The sequence below is a fragment of the Echeneis naucrates genome, chromosome 4, assembly GCF_900963305.1.
Source record: "Echeneis naucrates chromosome 4, fEcheNa1.1, whole genome shotgun sequence".
Taxonomy (NCBI): domain Eukaryota; kingdom Metazoa; phylum Chordata; class Actinopteri; order Carangiformes; family Echeneidae; genus Echeneis; species Echeneis naucrates.
Genome location: NC_042514.1, coordinates 5,939,726 through 5,962,171, shown reverse-complemented (window position 1 = coordinate 5,962,171; position 22,446 = coordinate 5,939,726). Strand labels below are relative to the sequence as shown.

The 22,446-nt window shown below is 42.4% G+C and overlaps 3 protein-coding genes across 3 annotated transcripts; 2 read left to right on the top strand and 1 right to left on the bottom strand.

The window, feature by feature from the left end:
- The first annotated feature begins 789 nt into the window (after positions 1–789).
- cimap1d (CIMAP1 family member D) lies at positions 790–3,013 on the top strand. Its single transcript, XM_029500812.1, has 5 exons — positions 790–919; positions 1,026–1,114; positions 1,736–1,846; positions 2,155–2,268; positions 2,526–3,013. The coding sequence occupies exons 2-5, from the start codon at positions 1,075–1,077 to the stop codon at positions 3,011–3,013; spliced, it is 753 nt and encodes a 250-aa protein (XP_029356672.1). The 5' UTR covers positions 790–919; positions 1,026–1,074.
- A 505-nt stretch (positions 3,014–3,518) lies between these two features.
- cks2 (CDC28 protein kinase regulatory subunit 2) lies at positions 3,519–4,911 on the bottom strand. The gene is made up of 3 exons (XM_029499825.1): positions 4,741–4,911; positions 4,069–4,196; positions 3,519–3,626 (listed from the first exon to the last, which is right to left on the bottom strand). The coding sequence occupies exons 1-3, from the start codon at positions 4,797–4,799 to the stop codon at positions 3,583–3,585; spliced, it is 231 nt and encodes a 76-aa protein (XP_029355685.1). The 5' UTR covers positions 4,800–4,911; the 3' UTR covers positions 3,519–3,582.
- Positions 4,184–21,475, top strand: shc2 (SHC (Src homology 2 domain containing) transforming protein 2). The gene is made up of 14 exons (XM_029499824.1): positions 4,184–4,301; positions 7,857–8,672; positions 12,120–12,190; positions 14,503–14,563; positions 14,751–14,870; positions 15,273–15,326; positions 15,515–15,566; positions 15,793–15,919; positions 16,939–17,119; positions 18,581–18,668; positions 20,033–20,209; positions 20,313–20,644; positions 20,821–20,972; positions 21,216–21,475. The coding sequence occupies exons 2-13, from the start codon at positions 7,884–7,886 to the stop codon at positions 20,947–20,949; spliced, it is 2,181 nt and encodes a 726-aa protein (XP_029355684.1). The 5' UTR covers positions 4,184–4,301; positions 7,857–7,883; the 3' UTR covers positions 20,950–20,972; positions 21,216–21,475.
- Positions 21,476–22,446: the final 971 nt, after the last annotated feature.

Genomic DNA, 22,446 nt, shown 5'->3' with positions numbered 1-22,446 from the left:
CTACAAATTATCACCAGGATTAGAGGAGATCAAAGGGTGACAATTGGTTGGATTTGAAGGATGGGGGTTACTAGTTGAAGCTCCTGCAGTGTACTCCAGCTGTGCATTGGCATAGCGGCCTCTGACAGGTCAATGAGGCCGTCTGAATAAAGGCAGTCATCTTGCTGCTGCTGCTGCTGCTGCTGCTGCTGCTGCACTGCATCTAATTCTGGAAGCAAATATAGACAAGACAGCAGCAGTGCCATGGAGGGAAATCCTCTCAGTTGCTGGAACAAAAAAACGTCCCTGTCACCAGCTCTGAGCAGGGACACTACCATGTACTCATTCGGTCTGAATGTCTGTTCTGACAAAGGGCCAGCAGTGCAGGGGACCTGGCAGCGGCAAACTATCCGCTCCAGTCTCCGTAGCAACTGCATGCGTGGTGATATTGCATCTTCACACTGCGATGAGCAGAAAGACTGAAAAGAGAGAGGCGGGAGAGGGTGATCCCGGTTTCATGGTTTGCAGGGGGGCGGGGGGCTAGCATTACATGAGCTTGAATTGGAGTGATGACATTGTTCCCAAGTGGCAGCCTGAGTGCACCTTTACATCCACCTGGTCTGAGCCACTGTGGAGGGACCGTTTGTTGAAAAGGAAAAAAAAAAAAATCCAGCGTAGAATCCGCTCTGCTGCTGACACTGATGTGTATTTCAGGTCTCAGGTTTCTTGTTGGTTTCAGAGGAAATTAAGGATAGAGTCTGGATCATCTGGGGTTCTGGGTTTCAGTATTAGCCAGGGCATGTGTGATGTCGGATGTCTATGTTATTTGAAGAAAGATCACCGAGGTTGGCGAGGATTCAAGAGTGAGGTGTTCACTTTTGAATTTCCAAGTATGCAGCCGGCCCTAATTTGGGCTGAAGGAGCAGTAACCTGTGGTAAGGTACGTAAATTTTTGCTTTTTTTTTTTCTTCCCCAAAAGTGACTTTACAAATGTTGATTATTTTCTCAACCAGTGTTTAATGAATAATGTGTGAATATTTCCATAGTCTGTTGAACTATATTCCTGAGCTGTCCATCACTTCTACGAAGAGTCAGATGGAGAAAAAATATCCACCCATCGCAGGAAGAGAAAAAGGTAACCTGATGATGTGAATCCATGTATTATGAAGACTGACGGTCCATTTTAAATCATTTGGAGACACCAGCCTGAACAGAATGGAGGGCTTCTCTGTGCAGACGAGCCAGGACTCGCTCCTCTCTGAAAAAATGCTCCTCTTGTGCACATGCCACTGAGCACTTGTATGCTGATGTAATTCTTTCCCCAGCATGGTGTTTGGACATTGTGTTTTGCTGCCTGCAGCACCATCCTGCTCTGGTAGCTGTTTTTTTTTCTGACCCAGCGTTTATAAGAGACAGAAATCAGACGCAGTTGTTGAATTACAGGCTGACAGGTGCTGCTGAAGGCAGAAGGACGACGAAGCAGCTCAGTCATTCATCCTTATGGAAAATATACCGTCCTAATGTATAGATGTTTATTTCTCACTGGTGGAAACTTTTTGCAAGTTTTTCTGGATACTGAATTACACGACTTGCACAGAACCTGTAGTACATGAATCTCCAGGACAGCAGCTGGGTACATAAATTAAAGAGGACATTTTTAAAGGAAAACTGCCATTACCAGTTACCATTCTGCAAATTTATGTAATTTAATGTGTGAGATAGTGAATAATTGCACCCCCCCCCCCCCCATGTCTAGGGCCAGGTCCTGGACACTATGGGCTTCCTCCAGCCATCGGATTTATTGGTCATGACTTCACCAAGCCAACAAGCCCTGCCTATTCTTTCCACGGCAGGATGAGTGACAACAGTGAGACTCCCCCTTTTTTTATTTGTTTTTTTTTTTCCGTTTAATTACTGCTTTGTGGCTGTGTTGGTCAGAGGTTTAATGTCAAAGCTATAAATCTGATCACAGCTAAGAAAGAAAAAACTATAAAATAATTGAATCACCCAAATAAAACACAGAAATCAGTGTCAAATGAGAACCAGTAGGGGGAGACAACATCTCACTATTCTGTAACCATTTCTCACCTAACGTTCACAGAGCAGTGTAAGGCCTTCATGTGATCAAATAAAACAATTCATTGACTTTATGACAAATGTTTGCATTCCCCACAGTGTATTGTGTTGACTCCAGTCCAGGGCCACAGTACCACGTTGATGCAAAAATCACTCGCTTTGGAAAGGACGGCACACCTGCATACTCAATGTTGGGAAGAATAAAAGCACAGAGTGAGATCCTATTTTATTCAAAATGAATATTTTTTGTAAGTGCATCTTTTCCTTTGCAGATCATTGTTATGTAATAAACTTTTTAATTACAGTCCAATTTATGGCTCTGTAGCAGTTGAATAATGAGCCAGTAGTTTTTGACACTGCTTGAGATGCTGTCAGCTGTTTCAACTGAAAATCTGAACCCCACTGAGTGCATGCTACCATATGTTGTTGATTCGACAGTTTATATTATTCAACTGTTTCCTCTTCATTAGAGGAGCTGTTCCAAACACCTGGACCAGGAGCATACAGCCCTGAGAAGGCCCCACCATGCAACCTTCAGCGCAGACCTCCATCCTACACAATGGGCTCTCGAACACAATACCGCAGCACAGACTCAGTACCTGCTCCTAACAAGTACTGTCTCCCTCCACTCATTGGCCCCAGAGTCCCAAACAAGCCAGCCAGTGCAAGCTACACCATGTCAGGTAGTTTCAGCACAGGTGGCCCATCTGTGGATTTAGCCAAGACACCTGGGCCCTGCAGATATAACAGTACAGACCCTGGAGTATATTTACGCCGTCAGCCAGCATTTTCCATGCTGGGACGACACGGCTTACCCAGAGATGGCACCAAGAAACCCGGCCCTGGAACGTACAACCCAGAGAAAGTGACGGTTCACAAGGCACGGGCCCCTGCCTTCTCTCTGGGCATCAGACACACTGAATTTGTCACCCCACTAGTTGTCGATGTTTCTGACTGAAAATCAATTAGCTGGAAAAAAAACAAATAATGTAACAGTAGAAAAAATATCCATCAACAAAAACATGAAGAAAGCACATTTATTTTGTTCTTTCAGGGACAAAGCATGTGTTGAATGAACTATGACTCACTCAAAAATTAAGAATATCTAGAAATAACATATGTACAAAACACATATAAGTATAAAGAGCAGAAAATAGGAGAATTGTGCTTATGAAAAAATAAAGTCCTATGCCTGTTTCACAACTCAGTAAATAAATCAAACATATCAAATTATATCAAGAGACATTTTTAAAAAATGCATAAAAAAATGCACAATTGACCTTCATGTCACTTAAATTCATTCACAGTGGAATCAAGATATTTGCCTCTCATTACCTCTAAAAATTGAGGGAGTTTGAAAAAAAAAACAAAAACAAACAAAAACCACAATACAACTAAGGGTTTTCTACACAATACATTAGAACAAATGTAGAAGTGTATATAGGAAGATGTATGGTCCAAGGACAATATAGATCAGCAAAGTTGATAGCTTTTTTTTTTTTTTTTAATTTAACATGTCATTCTCATTTAATCCTTTGGCAGAGGCCTTCGGAAAAGCAGTATGTGCGGCTCTGAAAAGTAAAAGAAAAGAGCATCTGTCAGCATCATCTGACAGTAGGGGTCACACCAAGCACACGGCTGTGTAACAGAGGAGGAGCTGTTACATGATGAGGCGATATATCTGCCATGCTTATTACTTACAATAACAAGCAAACAAAAAAACAAACTACTGAACACTTTAATCTATAAATCTTTACTGCACATGATGAGATGCTTTCAGGGTGGACTAAAATGTAAGAAATGGCTGAAGCATAATAAAAATTTGACTCTGGCAGTTTGATTTCACAAAACTTTGTGTTAAATGCTGAACTTCCCTGTTACATTTTGATTCCTTTCACAAAACTGTTGCTCAAAAGGAGGGGGGGGGGGGGTTGTTTTGTTTTGTTTTTTTGCACTGAATGTGAATTTGAATCTGTACACATTTCCTTATCCTTTAATTTGATGCTCTCTCACCTGGTTTGTGGATCATGTAGTGAATCCAGCCCTGGCTCTGCTGCACCCCCAGACCCCTCCACTCCTCCTCTGTCATCAGGTGGGAGGACGGCACCAGTTTAGACAGCTGCTTCGGAAGCACCACATGCCTGTTTGGACACAAATGACAAAAACTCAAACAATGACCCACCAGAACGCGGATTAAATTTCATTTCACAAAAGGACGCCAAAGCCGTGGGAAAAGTCAACTTCAGGTAACTTCAATGCAGCGTTAACACTTAAAGACCTATTTTACAGTGTTAGTAACTTTAGGAGTAAGTTTATATTTTGTTGTTGTAGCTTGTTTTTTTTTTTTTTTTTTTTTTGTTTTTAACATTAAACCGATGCAGTAAAGTAACATTAGCCCAACAACGTTTAACAACAATTAGCACAGGTCGCTATTAACTGGAGCAGGTAGTTAGTTCTTTCAAACTGTTGTTAGCTGATGCTGAGATTGAGCTCAGTTTCATTACAACCTCAGTACAAACTTTTATTTAAATTTCTCAGACGTCCTTACAGTTCTGTGGAGCCGTGTAGCTAACCGAGCTAACCGAGCTAACCGAGCTAACCGTATTTTGACGTTAGCAACAACAAAAATAACCGTTGACGTACGCGCATGCTAAAAAAAAAATAAAATAAAAAATAAAATCGTACCTGTACTCGAACTCCTCGTCGTTGTACTTGTCGGAATAGTAAATCTGCTTCTTTGACATCTTCGGTGGGCGGCGGCGGTCGGAGTTAAGGTGCAGAAAGCCGTTTCGGGGGACTTTATTTTTTAGCTAGTTTCGCTTCTTCAGAGATTTACGGGCGCAACAAGCTGCCGTCCTCCGCCACGGCGATTCAAACCCCAACGGCTGCCCGCCCTCCTCCGATTGGTCGAGCCGAAGCCCCGCCCTGTCCGAAGATCGCTTACTTTGGCGAGATGGATCCCTCCCTGGGCTGCGTCAGACTGTTTGACCAGCTCGGCCGATTCGAAATGAGACGTCGACGTGACACTGAAGTGGGAAGTGTTTCCGGTGAGCGGGTGTCCAGCAGTGAAGAAGTAACTTCTGCGGGTTAGTTACGTCATTTAACACGAAACCTTTAGGGGTTCAAAAGGTCATCCAGTCTAATGTCTCCTAGAAGATGTTGCTGCCAATGAATTTGTGAGATGCAGTCTTTTCAAGGTATTTGCCCTTCTACTTTGTCTTTATGCCCACAGTTTTACTTTGATGGGTTGATTTGCATTTGGGGGCAAATTATGACATCTTTTATGGCCCGGTCCAGGAATCAAACCAACAACTTTCTTGCTGTGAGGCACCAGCTCTAACTCACTTCACCACGTCCCCTGTTATGGTCATAGGAAATTTTATCCCTTTATGTCAAAATAGATTACACTCCTTCCTAAGAATATTAGAAATATTAGCATTTTCTTAAATAGTTGACATTGTCAAATATGCATTCATTGTTGCTTATATTTTCTCTAGGCCTTGCATAAGCAGCACACACACACAGCATTACCTTTCCTAGTCAATGATTTGCAGGTACAAAATCTTTATACTTTAAGCAAACTCTTTAGTTTGAGGTCTCTGCTCTGCAGGTGACCTGCGTTGTTCCAAGTCATAATCAGTGTTGTCCAGGTAACAGCTGCTAATGAGTGCTAGTGTATTCACAACGCAGCACGATTTGTTCCACTTGTTGCTGCTGCAAACCTAATCAGGTTGTTAAACATGTTACCTCATCACATACACAGCGCAATTGGAACTGCTGTGTAATATTGGGTGCACCAGAAAGCTGAAAATTAAACCTGTCACCACTTTTTACAATGCTTACCATTGCATCTCTTTGTTTAAACTACTTAAGTCACTTTGGTTTGTAGAAATAATTTGAACTTTCAACTTCAACTTCTCGTTTTTGTTTTGCAACTGTTGTCAGTGCAAATAATTTGCCAGAAAAAAGGGACACTGAGGAAGGCCAGCTACAATTGTCAACATGTATCGATTATGTATGGTTTATCAGTAACTTCTTATTCCCTCTAGCAAACAAAAAAAAGTGATTAGCTGTTAGCTGGAAGAAGGCGGGATGGCAGTGGTAGTGGTGTTGTGATGTTTATGAGAGTGGATTTTTCACGTCCAGTAGGTTTCTTCACTGGTGAAATTGTTTCTGCAGTTGACTTCAACTGGTTCAATACCCTGACACTTAGGTACGTTCTATGTGTCTGATGTATTCATGAATACAGAATTTGTCCTGTCGGAATTTTATTTTGTGAAGAGGGCTGTTTGCTGCGCAGAACACAACACAACCACAACAATCAGAGTGGTTATGGGACTCTAGGACGAGCTTGATTGAATTTATACCATTGACAGGAGTATAATGAGCTTTTCCTTTTCTGTGTAGGTGGCATTATTTAGTCAGTACATTACCCCTCTGTGGACAACATATGACCCTGCCTATTGAGTTATTTCACAATCATTCCAGAAATTGTTCCCATCCTACTTGTTTTTGATTGAATATGAGCTTTGTCTTCTTTATTTTCCAAAACAAACCGGGTAGCCTTTGTGGTCCTCGTGGTTCATCCCTTACAGTTGCACTCTTTTTTAAAATACCTTGTGCTCACTTTCACCTGCGGGTATTATTTGACCACTACAAAATGAAAAGGAAAAAAAAAAAAAAAACCCTGCTTAAAACACTTTGTGTTTCACACCCGGAACCTTGACCACGGATTCATACCTTATGCTACCTTTGTGCAAGATAGAAAGATAAAACTGATCTGAAGTGGAATGAGGAAAAAAGGCATCGAGGGAAGGTGAAGCTGAGGGGCTAAAAGGATCTTGCTGAGATGGCTGATTGCTCTCAGGGGAGGCGGGTGGAGGGAAGTTGGGAAGAGAATTTGGACAGATGGGATAGGGTGGATTTCTTATCACACGTACTCCCTAATGTGTGGCTGTATTGTGTCCTTTGTTAAGGTTTTGTGTACTGTTGGCACAAATAGAATTCCACACCCATCGGCTCACACAAAAAACTTTAACCAGTTGGATTGCGTTCATACTGGTATTTATCTTCTATCAATTCTTCTATTGATATTTGTATTTTGTATTTGATACAGTCATACCAGTGTGTTTTTTGCAGGGTCTTACAGGACCAGAATATTATTTTTATAATAATCATTTTGAGAGTGACAGAAAATCAGAAGAATGCTTTGATTAATGCGTCACATTACATTATAACCTCTTTTGAATTGTGCTTTATCTTATTGTCTCAGTTTGTACAGTGGCAATTTTTCCAAAATATACATTATTAATGGTCCTTTATGCACATAAATTGGTGCTCTGCAGTGCATGTGGATGTGTGTGTGAGATCGCTGAGAGCAGGGTGGCTCAGACAGATGTGTTTTAGCTAACATAGTCTGAGAGCAGCTGGGCAGGGCAGGGCTAATAGACCCAATGACATCATCCAAAGAGAGAGTGATAGAGAGAGATGGAGAGAGAGAGAGAGAGAGAGAGAGAGAGAGAGAGAGACTGGAAGCATGAGAGTGAGCTTGCCTGAGGCAGTGAGAGGAAGGAGGCCAGCTCAGAGAGGGAGGAGAGCGGCATGAGAGTGGGACAGTGTGTGTGCGAGATCGGGAGAGGACCACATAGGATCCAATTGACTTTGACAAGGGGATAGGACCCTGCCCTGAAGATTTTGCCTCCAGTTTTCTTCTCCTCTTCCATCACACCTCCCCCCTCCCCACCCCCCTTTCCCCTTCCCACCCTGCCCTTTCATCCTGTGGCAGTTATCCCCCCTCTCAGGTCCTGCTTCAGGCGGCTCCTCCGGGCATGCTCCTTAAGCCAAAGTATGGCCGCTTTCGCAACGAGTCTGTGACCTCCTCCGACGACCTGATGCAGAGCTTAGCCATGAGCGGCAAAGTTGTGGCCACGCCGGTAGTCCCTTCCTCCACCCCGAGCCTTCCTCTGCCTTCCCTGCCTCCCCTGCCTCCCCTGCCTCCTCTGGATCCCAGTGACAGGACTGCCTCCTCTGCTGGGGCTACAGCCCTCGCTGACTCCCCTTGCCTGGATGGGGAACAGGATGCCACCACAACCTTCTGCATGCTCATCCCAAAGATGCCCCAGTGGAAGTTCTCTAACTCCCTCCTCAGCCGGAGCCCGTCCAACTCCAGCTCCAGCTCCAGCTCTAGCAAGGACTCGGGCAAGGCGGCAGTCCCTCCTTCTCAGGCTCAGGCCTCTGTCTCCCCGTCTTCAACATCACACAGGCCAAGCGGTGCAACCTCAGCTAGTGGCCCAGTGGCCAGTCTGGCAGCAGTCCTCAACTCCTGTGACCCTGTGTGTGTCACCCCCTGTTCCCTACAGGCCATCAGGGGGCAGAGAGCAGTCGCAGCAGCAAACTCTGCAAGTCCTGGGGGGCACGGGTTTGGGGCCGCAGAAGTCATGGCAAGCCCTGGTGGTTCCAGCAGTTCCAGGTCAGGAATGAACCGCAGGACCCGGGTGGAGGGCATGTGGCTGGGAGAGGACTTTAACCAGAAGGGCAGCTTCATCCACAAACCTTCCCAAGGCTGGCTGCACCCTGACAAGAAAATTGCAGGACCAGGAGCATCTTACATCGTCAGAGTAAGTCTGACTTTTTAATTCATAACCTACACTCTTTTTGTAAAAGAAGGCAATCACCTACTCATTTAGTCGTGATTTGTTCTTTTGTGTATCTAAACTGAAGAGGAAAAACCTTTGTCTTCCATGTGCTCATTAATGAAGAACTACCTTCCCATATGGTCCAGTGAATGCCACAATACTGATGACCCCATGCAGGTTCCCATGTATGGGTGGGAAACAAAAGCCACAGTGCCAGGCAGTTTGTTATGCAGCTCATGTGGTGATGGCTGGGGAATACATAATTTAATCCAGATAGATGGCCTGGTGTGGCTGGTAAAGAGACTGCGTCAGGAGGATCGTACACAGGCATCATGTTGGGAAAAGATTAACCATGAAATGATGTCTGCAGACTGTAGTAAGAGTTGTTATTCTGCTGCACTGTTGACTTTAGATTGAATGCATCATATACTATACTTCAAGCAATAACCCTGCATATTTACAGTGCGTACAACTTGTGCCTGATTGGAAGCTAAAGCTATCAGCTTGTGGGACTGATGCTCTTTGTGTGTTTTCTGGACCATTTACATTCATTTCACGTGTACAATGAGACTATAAGATTTTATCTATGAAGTGTGATTTACAACTCCTCAGTTTAATGAATCCGGCTCCTTTAGCTTTCCAATATAAATGTATCCAGTCTACAACTTATAGGCTACTTATAAAAATTGATCATTACTTTTTATAAACCAAATAGATAATTCTGGTTTCTGGAGAGACCTCTTCATCAGCATGGGCTTGTGATTTGTGTTTACAAAGGGTTACCATCCCAAGCAGACTGCTTGACGTCAGTGTCAGTGATCTCTCCTTAGCGATCCCCTGCTCCCGCTCATCTCCGCCCCTCCTTACAGCACACTGCCACCCCCACCTCAAACTAATGACATGCTCTTGATTAGTGCAGTCTGGGGCCAAAGCATGCTTTCTAATGGCATTATACATGCACCATTCATTCCTATATTCAATTACATTTAATCACAGTAATTTGCATCATGTGATGTGGAAGAGGATGGTTGGATCGGGTTGGGAGGGGTCCAGTGATGAGCTCTCATCACCATGCAGAGCTTTGCTAGATTCACAACAAGTGCTGCTCTCAAAGGTGATTGATAACTCAGGTGATTATCAGACTAAACTTTTGACAGCGTATTGTTGTCAGCTGCAAAGCTGTGCAAAAACAACTTCAGATGGCCCATGTTTGAGAGGCATCGCCAGCTAAAGCAGCAGTATGTGTGCAATTCAGTGGCGAGTGTGCAGGGAGGAGCAGTTGCTGCATGTATTAGTGTCAAAGTGACAGTAGATTTCTGCTGTGCTGTGCCATTTTTAATCAGCATAGCTACCACAGTGCTCTCTCTCGCTCGCTCTCTCACATCCACAAACACACTCCTCTGCTGGGAAAGACACATATGATTCTTACTATTGGTTTCCTCCTCACACTTTGTGTCTGTGTTCACGCTCATGTCAGGCTGCGTTCCTGGTTTGCATCTGCCATCTCTGACAGCCTGGACACTGCAGCAATCATCAAACAAAGAACTGCAGCTGGCAAAGCAGCTATCATTTAAAGAGCTGTATTAAATAGTCATTTCTTATGACCCCCCGCCCCCACCACACAAACACACACACACGTACACAATCTGGTGTGCACTATTTCCCCACCACTTTATAAATATCTGTAAATTACATCAAGTCTGTCTGTTGCTGGGGGGCAGAAATAAAAAAAAAAAGACAAACCAACCATTTAATGTCTGCACCATTCAGCTACTGTTCTGTTACATCCTGCAGTGATTAATGATAAAATGGAAGATATTAGATAATGGAATTAACAAAAGGACATTTCCTGCATTGACAAACTATGAACTCCACCCAATTTATCTCAAAGAAGGTTGCAATGATGCAAAAGTGTTTGAAGGAGGATGTCAGTGTTTCTGAGGAATGTTTCTTGGAAAGTCATCCCTGTAGTCTCAAAATTACTGAGTTTGGCTAAAGGGCTAAAAATGGAGATAGGAAGATGGAGGAGGGGATGCATTAAATCAGCAGATCAGTGAGTGACAATGAAGGCATTGGCAGAGAGTGGGAAAGAAAAGAGAGACAGACAATTTTCCTGATGGAAGACATCCCCCCTCTCCAAATCTGGTTAGAAAGCTCTTTAAGCTTTCGTGCTCAAAGGTTCCTCGCTCTCTCATCCTCTCTCACTCTGGTATGTGTTTGTTTGTGCGGTTGTCATGTGGCCTTTTGCTGTCTACTGGTAGTTGGTGCAGTAATAACCCTAGAAAAAACAATAAATATGATACTGACTTAGTACCATAGGGGCTTTTGTTGATGGATTGTTGGAATTTATATGAATTTATATTTGTGTGATTCTTTGTATCCTCTGGATATATTCATTCATTCGTCTTGTACTGCTTATCCGAAAACAGATAAGTGGTAGAAGATAACCCTAACCCACCCTGGACAGGTCACCAGTCCATCACAGGGCCAACACACAGAGACAGACAGAGACCAACAACCTCTCACATTCACACTCAGACCTACAGACAATCTAGAGTCACCAATTAACCTAAAAATTATGTCTTTGGACGGTGGGAGGAAACCCACGCAAGCACGGGGAGAACATGCAAACTCCGCACAGAAAGTCCCAGGCCTGGGAATCAAACCCGTGACATCCCTGTTGTGGTGCACTATCCACTATGCCGCTGTACTACCCAGATGCATTCATATATTGTTTATATAACTGCACTTTAATAAACACTGCCATCCTAGAGACAGATATATATGTGTCACTGTACAGACTCCATTACTATATTATGTATTACTATAAAAAAAAAAAAAAGTTTCTTCAACATGAAATCTTTTCATGTAAACCTCACAGTTAGGCAAACAGCCTCACACGCAATGATTGTATACAGCGCAAACACAAACTCACACCCGTAGCATTCCCAAAAGACTGTCCATGACAGGGAGCGCTAAGTGCTGCTAATCTAGTCAAGGTGCCATTAGCACCTCAACCTTGAAGCCATTAGGAAGCTGCTCAGCTGGCTTCTACTCACTGCTCACACTATAATGGCCTTTAATGTTGGTCTGAGGTGGATTATTATGTGTTGTTGGAGATAGTAATGTTTGCCAACAGAAGCCTTGCAATGCCACCAAAATACAATTTTCAAAAGTTTCCCTGCAGACGCTGTTCATGCCGATTACCACTGATAAACATTCAGATGATTTATTATGCTTAACAAAGCTCATAATTTCGCGAATTTCACTAAAAGTCCAAATTTTTGTGTGTGCAACTGCAAACAGTGGCTGCCAACATCACTTCACATAGACAGCTCATTAATAATCTAATTCAAAGAGGCATTAAATCTGGACCAAAATCTTCGCTGACACACATAGTAATTTTTATTTGTGGTTGTTTCCCTGCAGTACATGGGCTGCATTGAAGTGCTGAAGTCAATGCGCTCCCTGGACTTCAACACGCGGACTCAGGTGACACGGTAAGCTGGTTACCATCTCTACTGGTAATGATGAGTCAGGAGAATTTGATCGAAGATGTAAAGGATTAACTGAACTACCAAATACTATATGGCCGGTACAGAACTTACATGTAGAGTGGCCATTGTCATTTTCTCATCACAAGTATGTCTGTGACTGACTGCAACGTGAGGAATGATGCTGTTTTTGCAGTAAAAGGCAAAAATAGAAGTCTCACCTCTAGCTTCGATTTAACACAACATATTTTCTTAGGAATGTTGAAGGCTGTCTTCTTGTAAAAGACAACATCACAATTTTCAAATCACGATCAACCATTTGCAATGTAAATGTAACACCAAAACATACAACTTCGTTCATCTTAAAGTCACAAAACTCTCTGTTATGGCAGTAATGCAGCGCTGTCTCTCCCTGATAAAGACAAATACAATTCCTGGAGCAACAGGTCATCATTTGTTTAGGTAAAATACTCTTAATATGTCTGTCTTTGTGTTTTTATGCCCTGCATAAGATGTTATTGTTATAAAATCAGGGCTCTCGACCACATGGAAAAGACACCAACCCTCCGCTCCTGCTCTCTGTCTCTCACCCTCCTCTCTCTCCTCTGCAATTGATCTGTAGTAATCGGAGCCCACCATGCATCCTGGGCTTAAGTGCAGGTCGGGGGGGGGGGGCACAGATAGAGCGAGAGAGAGAGAGCAAGACAGATCTATTATTGATGATGTTCGTTAAGGACTGTGGAAAGCTGCATTGGTCCCCGTGAACGCACCCTGCTGGATAATGTCTGCGGCTGTAACTTCTTGGGAAAGAGGGGGAGGGAGGGGGTTTCAAAACAAAAAAGCAAAACAAACCATTAGCAAAGGGAGGAACCGTACAGAGCGTAAGCTGTGACTAACAGCATGACATCACTTTGACCATGATTGTTTTTAACAGATGAGCTGTTATGTGTTTGTGTCCTTGTGACTCAATGATTGACTTCTCCTCCGATGAACACACTATTGCCTTATTTATTAGCGTGTATAAAACAATTAATCAAAGGCTGCTTTAAAATGACTGATGCTCATGTCACAGGGCCTGTGCCTCTGACTTCCTTGGTAACACATTATGGCTCATCTATCAAAAGAATTCATGAATGATTGTCTTAGTAAAGACAAAGAACTTTGTAGGATAAGCACCATGTGAATTCAAAAAGCAGGATTTTAACGTCACAGCCTGTATTTTTCACCGATTAAGTGGCTGCACACAATCCTGGGAAAAAGACTGCAGTTCATTCTGTCGTTGCTAGAATTTCAATAATGTTCTTCATCTCCCAGATTTGAAAAGGGTCCATTCTGCATCGCAGTGTTAAACAGCAACACCAGTGATAATTAAGTCACACACATTTTATGGCCTGAAAAATACCAGAGCTGCACAAAAACAGAAACATCAGCTCATCTCTCCCTCCTCCTCCTCCTCCTCCCTCCCTTCGCTTCTCATCGGCATGAGTCATTCGAACATTGTGGTGTTTGTCAAAAATCCCTGAGAAGACCTTTACTCGAGATGGGGCCCGGGACACTGCTTTTTAAATATTTACGAGCCACTTGATAGGGGCAGCTGGGTTCTTGACTGCCGTCCCCGCTGTCCCCTGGCACACAGTGTGCGCTCCAGCTTTAAATCCACATTATGCCTCACTCCTGCCATCAGACCCGTGAGGGACAGGAGTTTAAAACGTCCATTAGACAGCCATTTCCCTGGAGTTGCAGCAGCTTCACTCCAAAGTTGTACTGTAACAAATCTGCAGCGAAGAATTGCTCTGTGGAAGATAAATGTGACTCCACATGCCCTAAAAAAGCAGTGAAAGCTTGAATCAAAGTATGTTACTGTTCCTGTCCAATTCAACAGGCGCTTCAATGGGACTTTGCTAAGCAACTAATGATAATGATGTTTTTTCTCTTCTGTAAAATTCATGGTAATCCGGAGTAGAAGCAACTTTACTACATTGTGAACAATCCTGCTGGAAATTTTCTTGGCCTTTGAGCTGTGACTGGTCTCTGACCTGTGGCTTCAGCCCGAGGGAGGAAATGCAAAGCTTCTGTTCATGTTTAATTTCAGGTTTCTCCGTCTTTGTGGTGCAGCAAATTTTTATGACCCTGAACGTGGGCTAAACTTTTCAAACTTTTCATCTCAGTTATACTTAAGAAATGCTCCAGTAGCCATGATGCATGCAGGTTCAAGGACACTATAAATCTCCACAACATTGAGATCATAAATATATACTGACCGCTAGCTGGCTCCCACTATAATTCAACCTTTGACCTTTCTTCATTTCATTAATTAGGGAAGCCATCAACAGGCTCTGTGAAGCTGTGCCAGGAGGAAAGGGACCTTGGAGGAAGAAGGTGAATAATGAACCTCTAATCCTACCTACCTATCACTTTCTTTGCAGCTTATGTGACGCTTTCTGAGACTCATGCACGTTTTTTTTTTTTTTTTTCCTCTCAGCAAAAACTATCATCATCCTTTTCTGAAATAACCGCAGTTGCAAAAAATACGGTGATCATTTCGACTCCATTCTTTCCCATGCAGGCTCTGAACAAAGCTCTCCACTCCATTATGGGGAAGAGTAACCTGCGATTTGCGGGCATGAGTATCGCAGTCAATATTTCCATAGACGGTCTCAGCCTCCTCATCCCCACCACTCGTCAGGTAAGACGAAGCTAAACCACGCTGATCATTTATCTCCTCAAGGATAAATTTGCCCATATATAATTTTATTATGTTATTGTGACCACAACTATATTAAAATAACCTCTGTGTTCCTTACATTTTAGTAAAGATATGTGTGACCTAATTTCTCATTTCATAATCAATCCATGAGTTGGCTCATGGAAAAAGAAATGTTTGGGGAAAACGTGCATTTTTGCGAATTGTGAAAAATGTTGAGTGAGCTGCCAACACTGCAGTCTATCAGCCCCTTTACCGTTATTTCATTCGGTTCTGGCATCTCTTGTTTCCTTGTCATTTGATGTTGTTGTGTATATACATAACTAAGTAAATAAAAAAAGGCAAATGTCTGGCCATCTGACTTGTTTTACTTATCTCTTTCAGGTGATAGCGCATCATCCCATGCAGTCCATCTCATTTGCCTCTGGGGGAGACACAGTGAGTGCGGCGTTTCACTCCCAGCTCTCCTTTACGTTGCTGTTGCTGGAATGGATATTTTGGCAGACAGCACATATCTGACTGGACTGTGTTTTAGTGTTTTCCAATCGCGTGATCCAAGAGTTTAATGCAGTAATATAGATCTAATTTATCTGGTCTAATTGAATTTTTCCTCTTGTCTGTTGCAGGACACTCCTGATTATGTAGCATACGTAGCCAAAGACCCAGTGAATCAGAGAGGTGTGTTCTACAATGCTTCTTTTTCATTTGGAAACAAATACATTTTTCCATGAAGAAGGTGGACCTTAATATGGTATCTTCCACACTCCGTGCAAGATAGCGCACCAAAGAAAAAAAAATAAAAGAGCATATATTTGATACTGTGGAATTAATATCAGGGTTATCAGGATCTCCTGATAGCATCAGACAGTTGGAATAAATCTTCTCCTTTTTTTGTTTCCCACAGCTTGTCATATCCTGGAGTGCTCCGATGGTTTGGCCCAGAGTGTCATCAGCACCATCGGCCAGGCCTTTGAGCTGCAGTTCAAACAGTATCTACACAGTCCTCCGAAAACTATGGCATCTGTGGAGAGGTACACCACAATACTGCTGAAATCATCACTGCTATCCATCCAAGCCACAGGCCCCAGGCATGGGGTTCAAACCCAGAACTGTCTTGCTGGGCGGCTGTGATAAGCACTTCACCTTACTTACTGTGAAACTATGAAAAGATGAAAAGATTTTACATTCTTTGAAATATGTGGCTTTTTAAATCATACATTTGCAACCTCTTTGCACCAGCAAGAACGAATGTTCTTATCTGCATGACATCTGTAAATGTTTTTCATTCACGTGTTTTTACAAAATTCTGGTAAATTTGAAGTAAAGAAAATAAAAATCACAAAGAGAGCGTAAACATACATGGAAGTTTAGTGCTTTGAATTTATTGACACTTATAAATAATATAAATAAGACCCAGATTCAATGAAGTCAGTTTAGGAGGACTGACTCTGGGGAAATGAAGGTGGTGCAAGTTTACTGGTAATGGCATCGTCGGTCAGTTTGACTACGTAAACGCTGTGACACTATACTGGCCAGGCATCCTGCATTGGAAATGTGTGTATATATAGCAGTTGCAATCTCCGACACAAAAACTTGATCCACTGTATAATTCTCAGATTTCTTTATTTATTCATCACAGAGAGACAGGATAGTTTCCTTTAGTGTTGGTTTATTGATCCATACACATCTTTTCACCCTGTGACAAACTTCAGGAGGAACTCCAGACTATTGGTCCGTTCTGTTCTGGTTTCAGGTGAAGGTCTTTGCTGCCAGCAGCATCAGCAGCTCTGCAGCTCTATATAAATCTCTATCTGATTTATATAACTCTCTGTCAGATGTGACGATGACATCTGATCTGGCGTGATCCATTTGAGAACGCACATCTTTGTTTTCACTATATCACTGTAGAAAGCAATAAAACAATAATAATCAACACAATACTGAAGTAATGGCCTTGGTTTTGTTGTAATAATACTGTTGGTATGCATGCCTCCTGTTTTTTTGTTGTACTCTCTTAATTTGTGCCATTTGTGTCCATGTACCTGCTCAGGTCTGTCAGACCAGAGGAGCCATTGTGGGGGGAGGATGAGGACTTCTCTGAGCATGATTACTACAACAGCATCCCAGGGAAGGAGCCACCTGTTGGGGGTGTAGTGGACTCCAGACTCAGGCTTAGCGGAGCCCCCCTGGGTCATATCCACACCCAGCCACAGAGCAAGATGGCAGCACAGGTGAGTGGAAACAGTCAACAGATTGGTCTGAACTGTGAACTCTTATTACTTTTTTTCTAAAAGAAACATCCAGAAGGTTAAGTTATAACTTAAAGCTTAAATACACATAATGTGTAAAATGTAACACCAGGTTTTTTTGTGTTCATCCGTTACAAAGAAAAAAGCAGTTTAGGACAGTGGCTAAGTTCTGTACTGCTTCATGAAAACAATTACAAATTGGAAAATTTAAAACTGATTTTTTTTTTTTTTTTTTTTCTGTGAACTTTTTTTGTTTTTACTCCATGGGGTTCAAGGGAGAAGTTATTTTATTTCCCTCTGTATACAGTATTTAATGTTATAAGATGCAAACGTTTTGTCAGTGATAACAGTTTACACAATATGAACAGAAAAAGACCATAAAGTGCAACAAATGAGCATTACATGTTGACATGAGCCTTATTTCACAAGAAAGTTAAAAGTAAAAATGTCAACAGTAATATTCAGTTTAATCCGAGGCACAAATCAGTTAAAAGAAGATAATTTATATCTTAGTTAATCTTTATTAAATGATGAACATTGAAGAATAATCCCTTCTGAATTAATTTCTCACCCTTTGAAGGATCATCAATGCCCAGTTTGTTAATATTATTTAGACTGATCTGCCAAACCAAACCAGTTAAAGTTAGCTTTGGCTCATTAAAATGGTCCATACTAGCAGTACAAACACTGTTAAAAAAAAAATAAATAAATAAAAAAAAATCACATAATAACACAGATTGGTCCAGTACAATGACCACGGCCAATAAAATACAGTTCACTCTGGTAAAATTCTGAATTCAGGATGTTTTTGTCATCAAGTGGTTTTACTTTTTCATGGCTGTGCTTGTCCTTTTGTTAAAGGACACTGAAGGTAAATTCTTGCTCTTTTGGTCTCCTCTTTATGATTTAATTTGTGTAATATTCTCCAGCTGGCCATCTGAGGGCATCATGTGTGACGTGAAATTCCCAAATTCACCATCTAATGTTATTACAGATGTACTCGAAGCAACATCTTTGCCAGGTTTTATATATAACCATCCTCTACAAAAGAATGACAGTCAGGCTATTTGATATGTTGCTCAGTTATAATAATCATGCCCATTATAATTTGCTTCTCTGAGCTAAAGTGCAGCAGGAGCATGAAAACATACTGTTAACATGATGTGCCTGCACCATGATGGCCAAAGGCAGATATGATTATCCGAAGAGTCTCTGCTCCTCTGCTCACAGGGTGACAGAAATCATCCCTCCCTCCCTGCAGCTTGCTCAAAAACATGGCAACTTACTGTAGCTAATGTTTCAAATAGAGTGCCTCAAAACAACATTATGTTGGGACAAGAAATGACCATATCCATTCAGCTACAGAGTGACACATGTATCAAGGATGGCCTCTCTTAGTGTCTGTGTGTGTGTGTGTGTGTGTGTGTGTGTGCGCGTTTGCAGATGGGTTCACCAGCTAGGAGGGAGCAGGTATCTTACCCCCCAGGTCAGCTGTGTTATGAGCTTCACTGGGACACAGAGACCAGCTCAGGTGAGACACCCTGTGGACAAACGTAGATACAACTGCAGGTAAAGCAAAATTGCCTGTAACCTTTACTCCAATTATAGATATAGTGTGTGTGTGTGTGTGTGTGTGTCTATATACATATATATATATATATATATATATATATATATATATATATATATATGACTCACTGTTTGCCAGCTGTCATTTTGAAATGCCAGTAAGCTACTTTATAAGAAACTATTACATTAATAGGAGCAATATTAACCAAGCTCAAAGGAGGAAGTAATTTATATCAATCCAATCTGTACGAACTCTGTTTTTATTTGAGCTCTCCTGCAGCTCTCCAGCTGCTTGTTTCTTTCATCGCTGCACTTTGGCCTGGATAAAAATGCACCTCCATTTTGGCACCGACATAAAAAGTCCAGTGTTTGGACTTTTGTTAGAGTCAGCTGATAGGTTATTTTAGGTCGTTGGCTTGAACCTCTGATCCAGGTCTCGAACTTTGATGGAAGAGAAGCTTGGCGCATCCTCAAGATTCTCAGAATTCCCTTCGTTATCTAAGTGGTGTTTGTTATGTCTGTGGAGGAATCTAGTACAGACGCTGGCCTTTCCAGGAAAAGCTTTGAATTTGTCTTGCCAAATATCCTCTCACTTCTCAACTTGCTCCAGGATAAAATATTTTATTTGATCCGTCATGGCAGGAAAAGATATTGATGAGCCACTAGTTTTACGTTTGTCAAATAATATTTTTAGCAGACTAAAACAAATTTTTCTTCCTGTGTTATTTGTACTTACTTATTTCTGCTGATTTTCATTAAAAGCAGCCTTTTCTGGGCTCTCAGTACGCAGCACCTCGGTGCTATTGAAGCACTGCAGCACTTCCATTATAAATTTCATTAGTTGTGGTTGTGTTGCTCAGAAGGGTTTGATTTGCTGGAGCTAGTCAGTCTAACAATATATAAGAGCATGTATGATTACCATCTTACATTATAAAAATGAATGAATATGTAAATTCAGACACTCTCGGCGTCCTGGGAGCTTCCATATACTTCTCTGATGCCTCAGGTCACCTCAGATTATGAACATTGTGAACATCTTTTTATTGGACAGTCAGTGGTGAAGAGTCACAGGAAACGAAGAGAGAAAGAGTGGTAAAATATGATGTAACACAAGGGGCCAACAATGAGTCTTTATGTTTTGTGGTCCGCACTGCAACCATGCAGCTGCTGGGATTCTACAGAAGCCGCATAAACTTGGACAAAAAATATGACTTCACCAAAACACGGCATCCTGAGTACATTCTACAAATGGATTAAGTGTCTATGGAAAGTGTGGTCCCAGCCAAAGTGGCAAAAAAGAAACAAAAATGAGTCTGTCTGTCGCAGGTCTGACATCAGATGGCTACCTGTGTGCTGATGGTCAGCCGTCTGGCAGAGACTACGAGGAGCATCAGTATGTCAACACCCAGAGCTTGGAAAACCTGGATTCACTGGCACACGGGCACAGTGGACACAGGGGGGGCAGGGTACCCGAGAGTCCCAAGAAAGATCTCTTTGACATGAGTAAGTCCTGTCTCGAGCTTTAGAATCACATATTCTGACATTCGCAGAAAATGTGTTTTTTTTGGTTTTTTTGGTTTTTTTTAAATCATCCCTTTCCCTTTAGGGCCTTTTGAGGATGCCCTGAAGCTGCATGAAGCCAGTGGTGGAGCTGTTGGCTCCAGTATATCCACCGCAGCTGGAGGGGGTGTCCGGGTCCTGGAGGACCAGTGGCCCAGCCCTCCACGCCGTCGAGCCCCTGTGGCCCCCAATGAGGATCAGCTCCGCAGGGAGACCTGGTACCACAGCCGAATGAGCCGACGAGACGCAGAGAAACTCCTGGTTCGAGACGGCGATTTCCTCGTCAGGGAGAGTACAACAAACCCGGGACAGTATGTGCTGACAGGCATGCACTGCGGGCTGCCCAAACACCTACTGCTGGTGGACCCTGAGGGAGTGGTGAGGCTCATAATAGTTCATAGAAAGGCAGTGAATAAAAAAAAATAGACTTCATTAACTATCACCTGTTCATTTCTGAATATAGGTAATCACTGCTTTATGGGTGTCCAAAAAAAAAAAACCCACGTCCCATCAGCAGCTTTGTGATTACTGCTCCTTGCATTTCTTCCACACAGGTCCGAACCAAGGACATGCTATTTGAGAGCATTAGCCACCTTATCTCATACCATCTGAAGAACGAGCTGCCTATTGTAGCAGCAGAGAGCGAGCTCCACCTAAAACAGGTGGTCCGGAGGAAACAGTGAGCCACCAGAGCCTGCATGGGACGGTAAGAACATCACACAACCACAACGGACACGGAAAAGATTTATGACTTTTAGGATTTGAAATGCATTTGATCAGGGATACAGGACGATTTAAGTATTTGTTGGTGTTTCTGAACTGGCGGTACGGGAGAAGTGCATGCTATGGAGAGCTTGTCTACTCTCAGACATGTGATTAATGTATCTCCGTCACTAAACTATTGTTGTTTTTACCCAAGGTTTTTTCACCCTTCTCCACCTTTTTTCAGAGCAAAATTCTAGCATGTCCATGCAAAAACAGCAACGACAAAAAAATAAAAACTACAGAAATCAAACTGTAACTGGAAATCACTTATCCCTGATGGATATTTATCTGGAACAAAGGATATGACTCACACTTTCAATGAACAACTCTACCAAGGAGAGTAAGGCGTCTCACGTCTCCTTATCCTTTCTCCACCTGCTGTCCGACCAGGATCAACCAAACCACCCCTCATCTGTTGTAAACGTTTCAGCATGCAGCTATTAAGCTAACAAATCCACCAGTCCATAGTTTGACTAAACGCCAAGCTGGATCATGTGACTACTCAGAGAGGACCCACGTTCAGGAAATCACACAAGGATTTGATGCACAGCGATGAAATACAAATGCCCGTAGTGGTGGATGTGCTTCCAGCCACAGAACAAAACTGTCATTGACTCTTTGGTGCCGATATAAGAAAGAAAAAAAAAAACAAAACAAAACACTAAAGGCATCAGGTTCCATATTCAGTAGTTCATTTCAGTTTAAATGCAAAAAACGAAAACATAATGATTACAAGAGACAAATGAAGGAGTACCTGTTTTACAGGACTGAAAAGGGCGTTCGTCGCTCTCAGCAGTACCTGACTTTGAGATGGCACAATGGAAACACACTAAACATTATTCAGTGCTGGATTCTTCTGGCTTTTCTTTGTTTTCCCATAATAACCGAAGCACCAAGTCCCACTTTAAGAAAAATAAGAACAGAACCATATCTTCATGAAGACAGCCATGGCGGACATTGTCCTGAGTGGGGTCTTCTCACATTTATTATGATTGTCAGTCGTTTGTGTTGTGTTTGTAAGGGCTGTTCATAATTTGTAAAAGACATGCTGTAAGTGTTGTATAGTCCTGTGGTAACTATGGGTCAGACTGCACTCTGAGGTCAAATGACACCTACTGTCCATACACACTCTGTATATCCATGCCTGTATTTCCCCCAGCCCCCCTCCAACTTCAGTGCCTTAATAACTGCAGACAGGCATTTGTGTCAGTGTATATAATGTGCATTTATGCTCCTAATGCAAAAGACTAGTTTTCTTGCCATGCCAATGAATGACTGAACAAATTTCAGGATGATTAAGCTCTTATACTTGTGAACAGTAATCTAAGCTGCTGTTGTTTCGGGGTGAAAACTGTTTATTACTGTCTTGTTGTGGTCATGATTGCCTTTGTCTCTGTGTATCTCTTAGAACTCTT

Bases quoted from the DNA above. Each gene is read 5' to 3' on its own strand.
- shc2 (XM_029499824.1), top strand. From the start codon at position 7,884: ATGCTCCTTAAGCCAAAGTATGGCCGCTTTCGCAACGAGTCTGTGACC. The intron at 12,191-14,502 runs GTAAGCTGGTTA...TTCATTAATTAG, and splicing joins ACGCGGACTCAGGTGACACG to GGAAGCCATCAACAGGCTCT. The intron at 15,327-15,514 runs GTGAGTGCGGCG...TGTCTGTTGCAG, and splicing joins TTGCCTCTGGGGGAGACACA to GACACTCCTGATTATGTAGC.
- cks2 (XM_029499825.1), bottom strand. From the start codon at position 4,799: ATGTCAAAGAAGCAGATTTACTATTCCGACAAGTACAACGACGAGGAG. The intron at 4,197-4,740 runs GTACGATTTTAT...GTGTCCAAACAG, and splicing joins GACGAGGAGTTCGAGTACAG to GCATGTGGTGCTTCCGAAGC. The intron at 3,627-4,068 runs GTGAGAGAGCAT...TTTACTTTTCAG, and splicing joins CTACATGATCCACAAACCAG to AGCCGCACATACTGCTTTTC.
- cimap1d (XM_029500812.1), top strand. From the start codon at position 1,075: ATGGAGAAAAAATATCCACCCATCGCAGGAAGAGAAAAAG. The intron at 1,847-2,154 runs GTGAGACTCCCC...CATTCCCCACAG, and splicing joins CGGCAGGATGAGTGACAACA to TGTATTGTGTTGACTCCAGT. The intron at 2,269-2,525 runs GTGAGATCCTAT...CCTCTTCATTAG, and splicing joins GGGAAGAATAAAAGCACAGA to AGGAGCTGTTCCAAACACCT.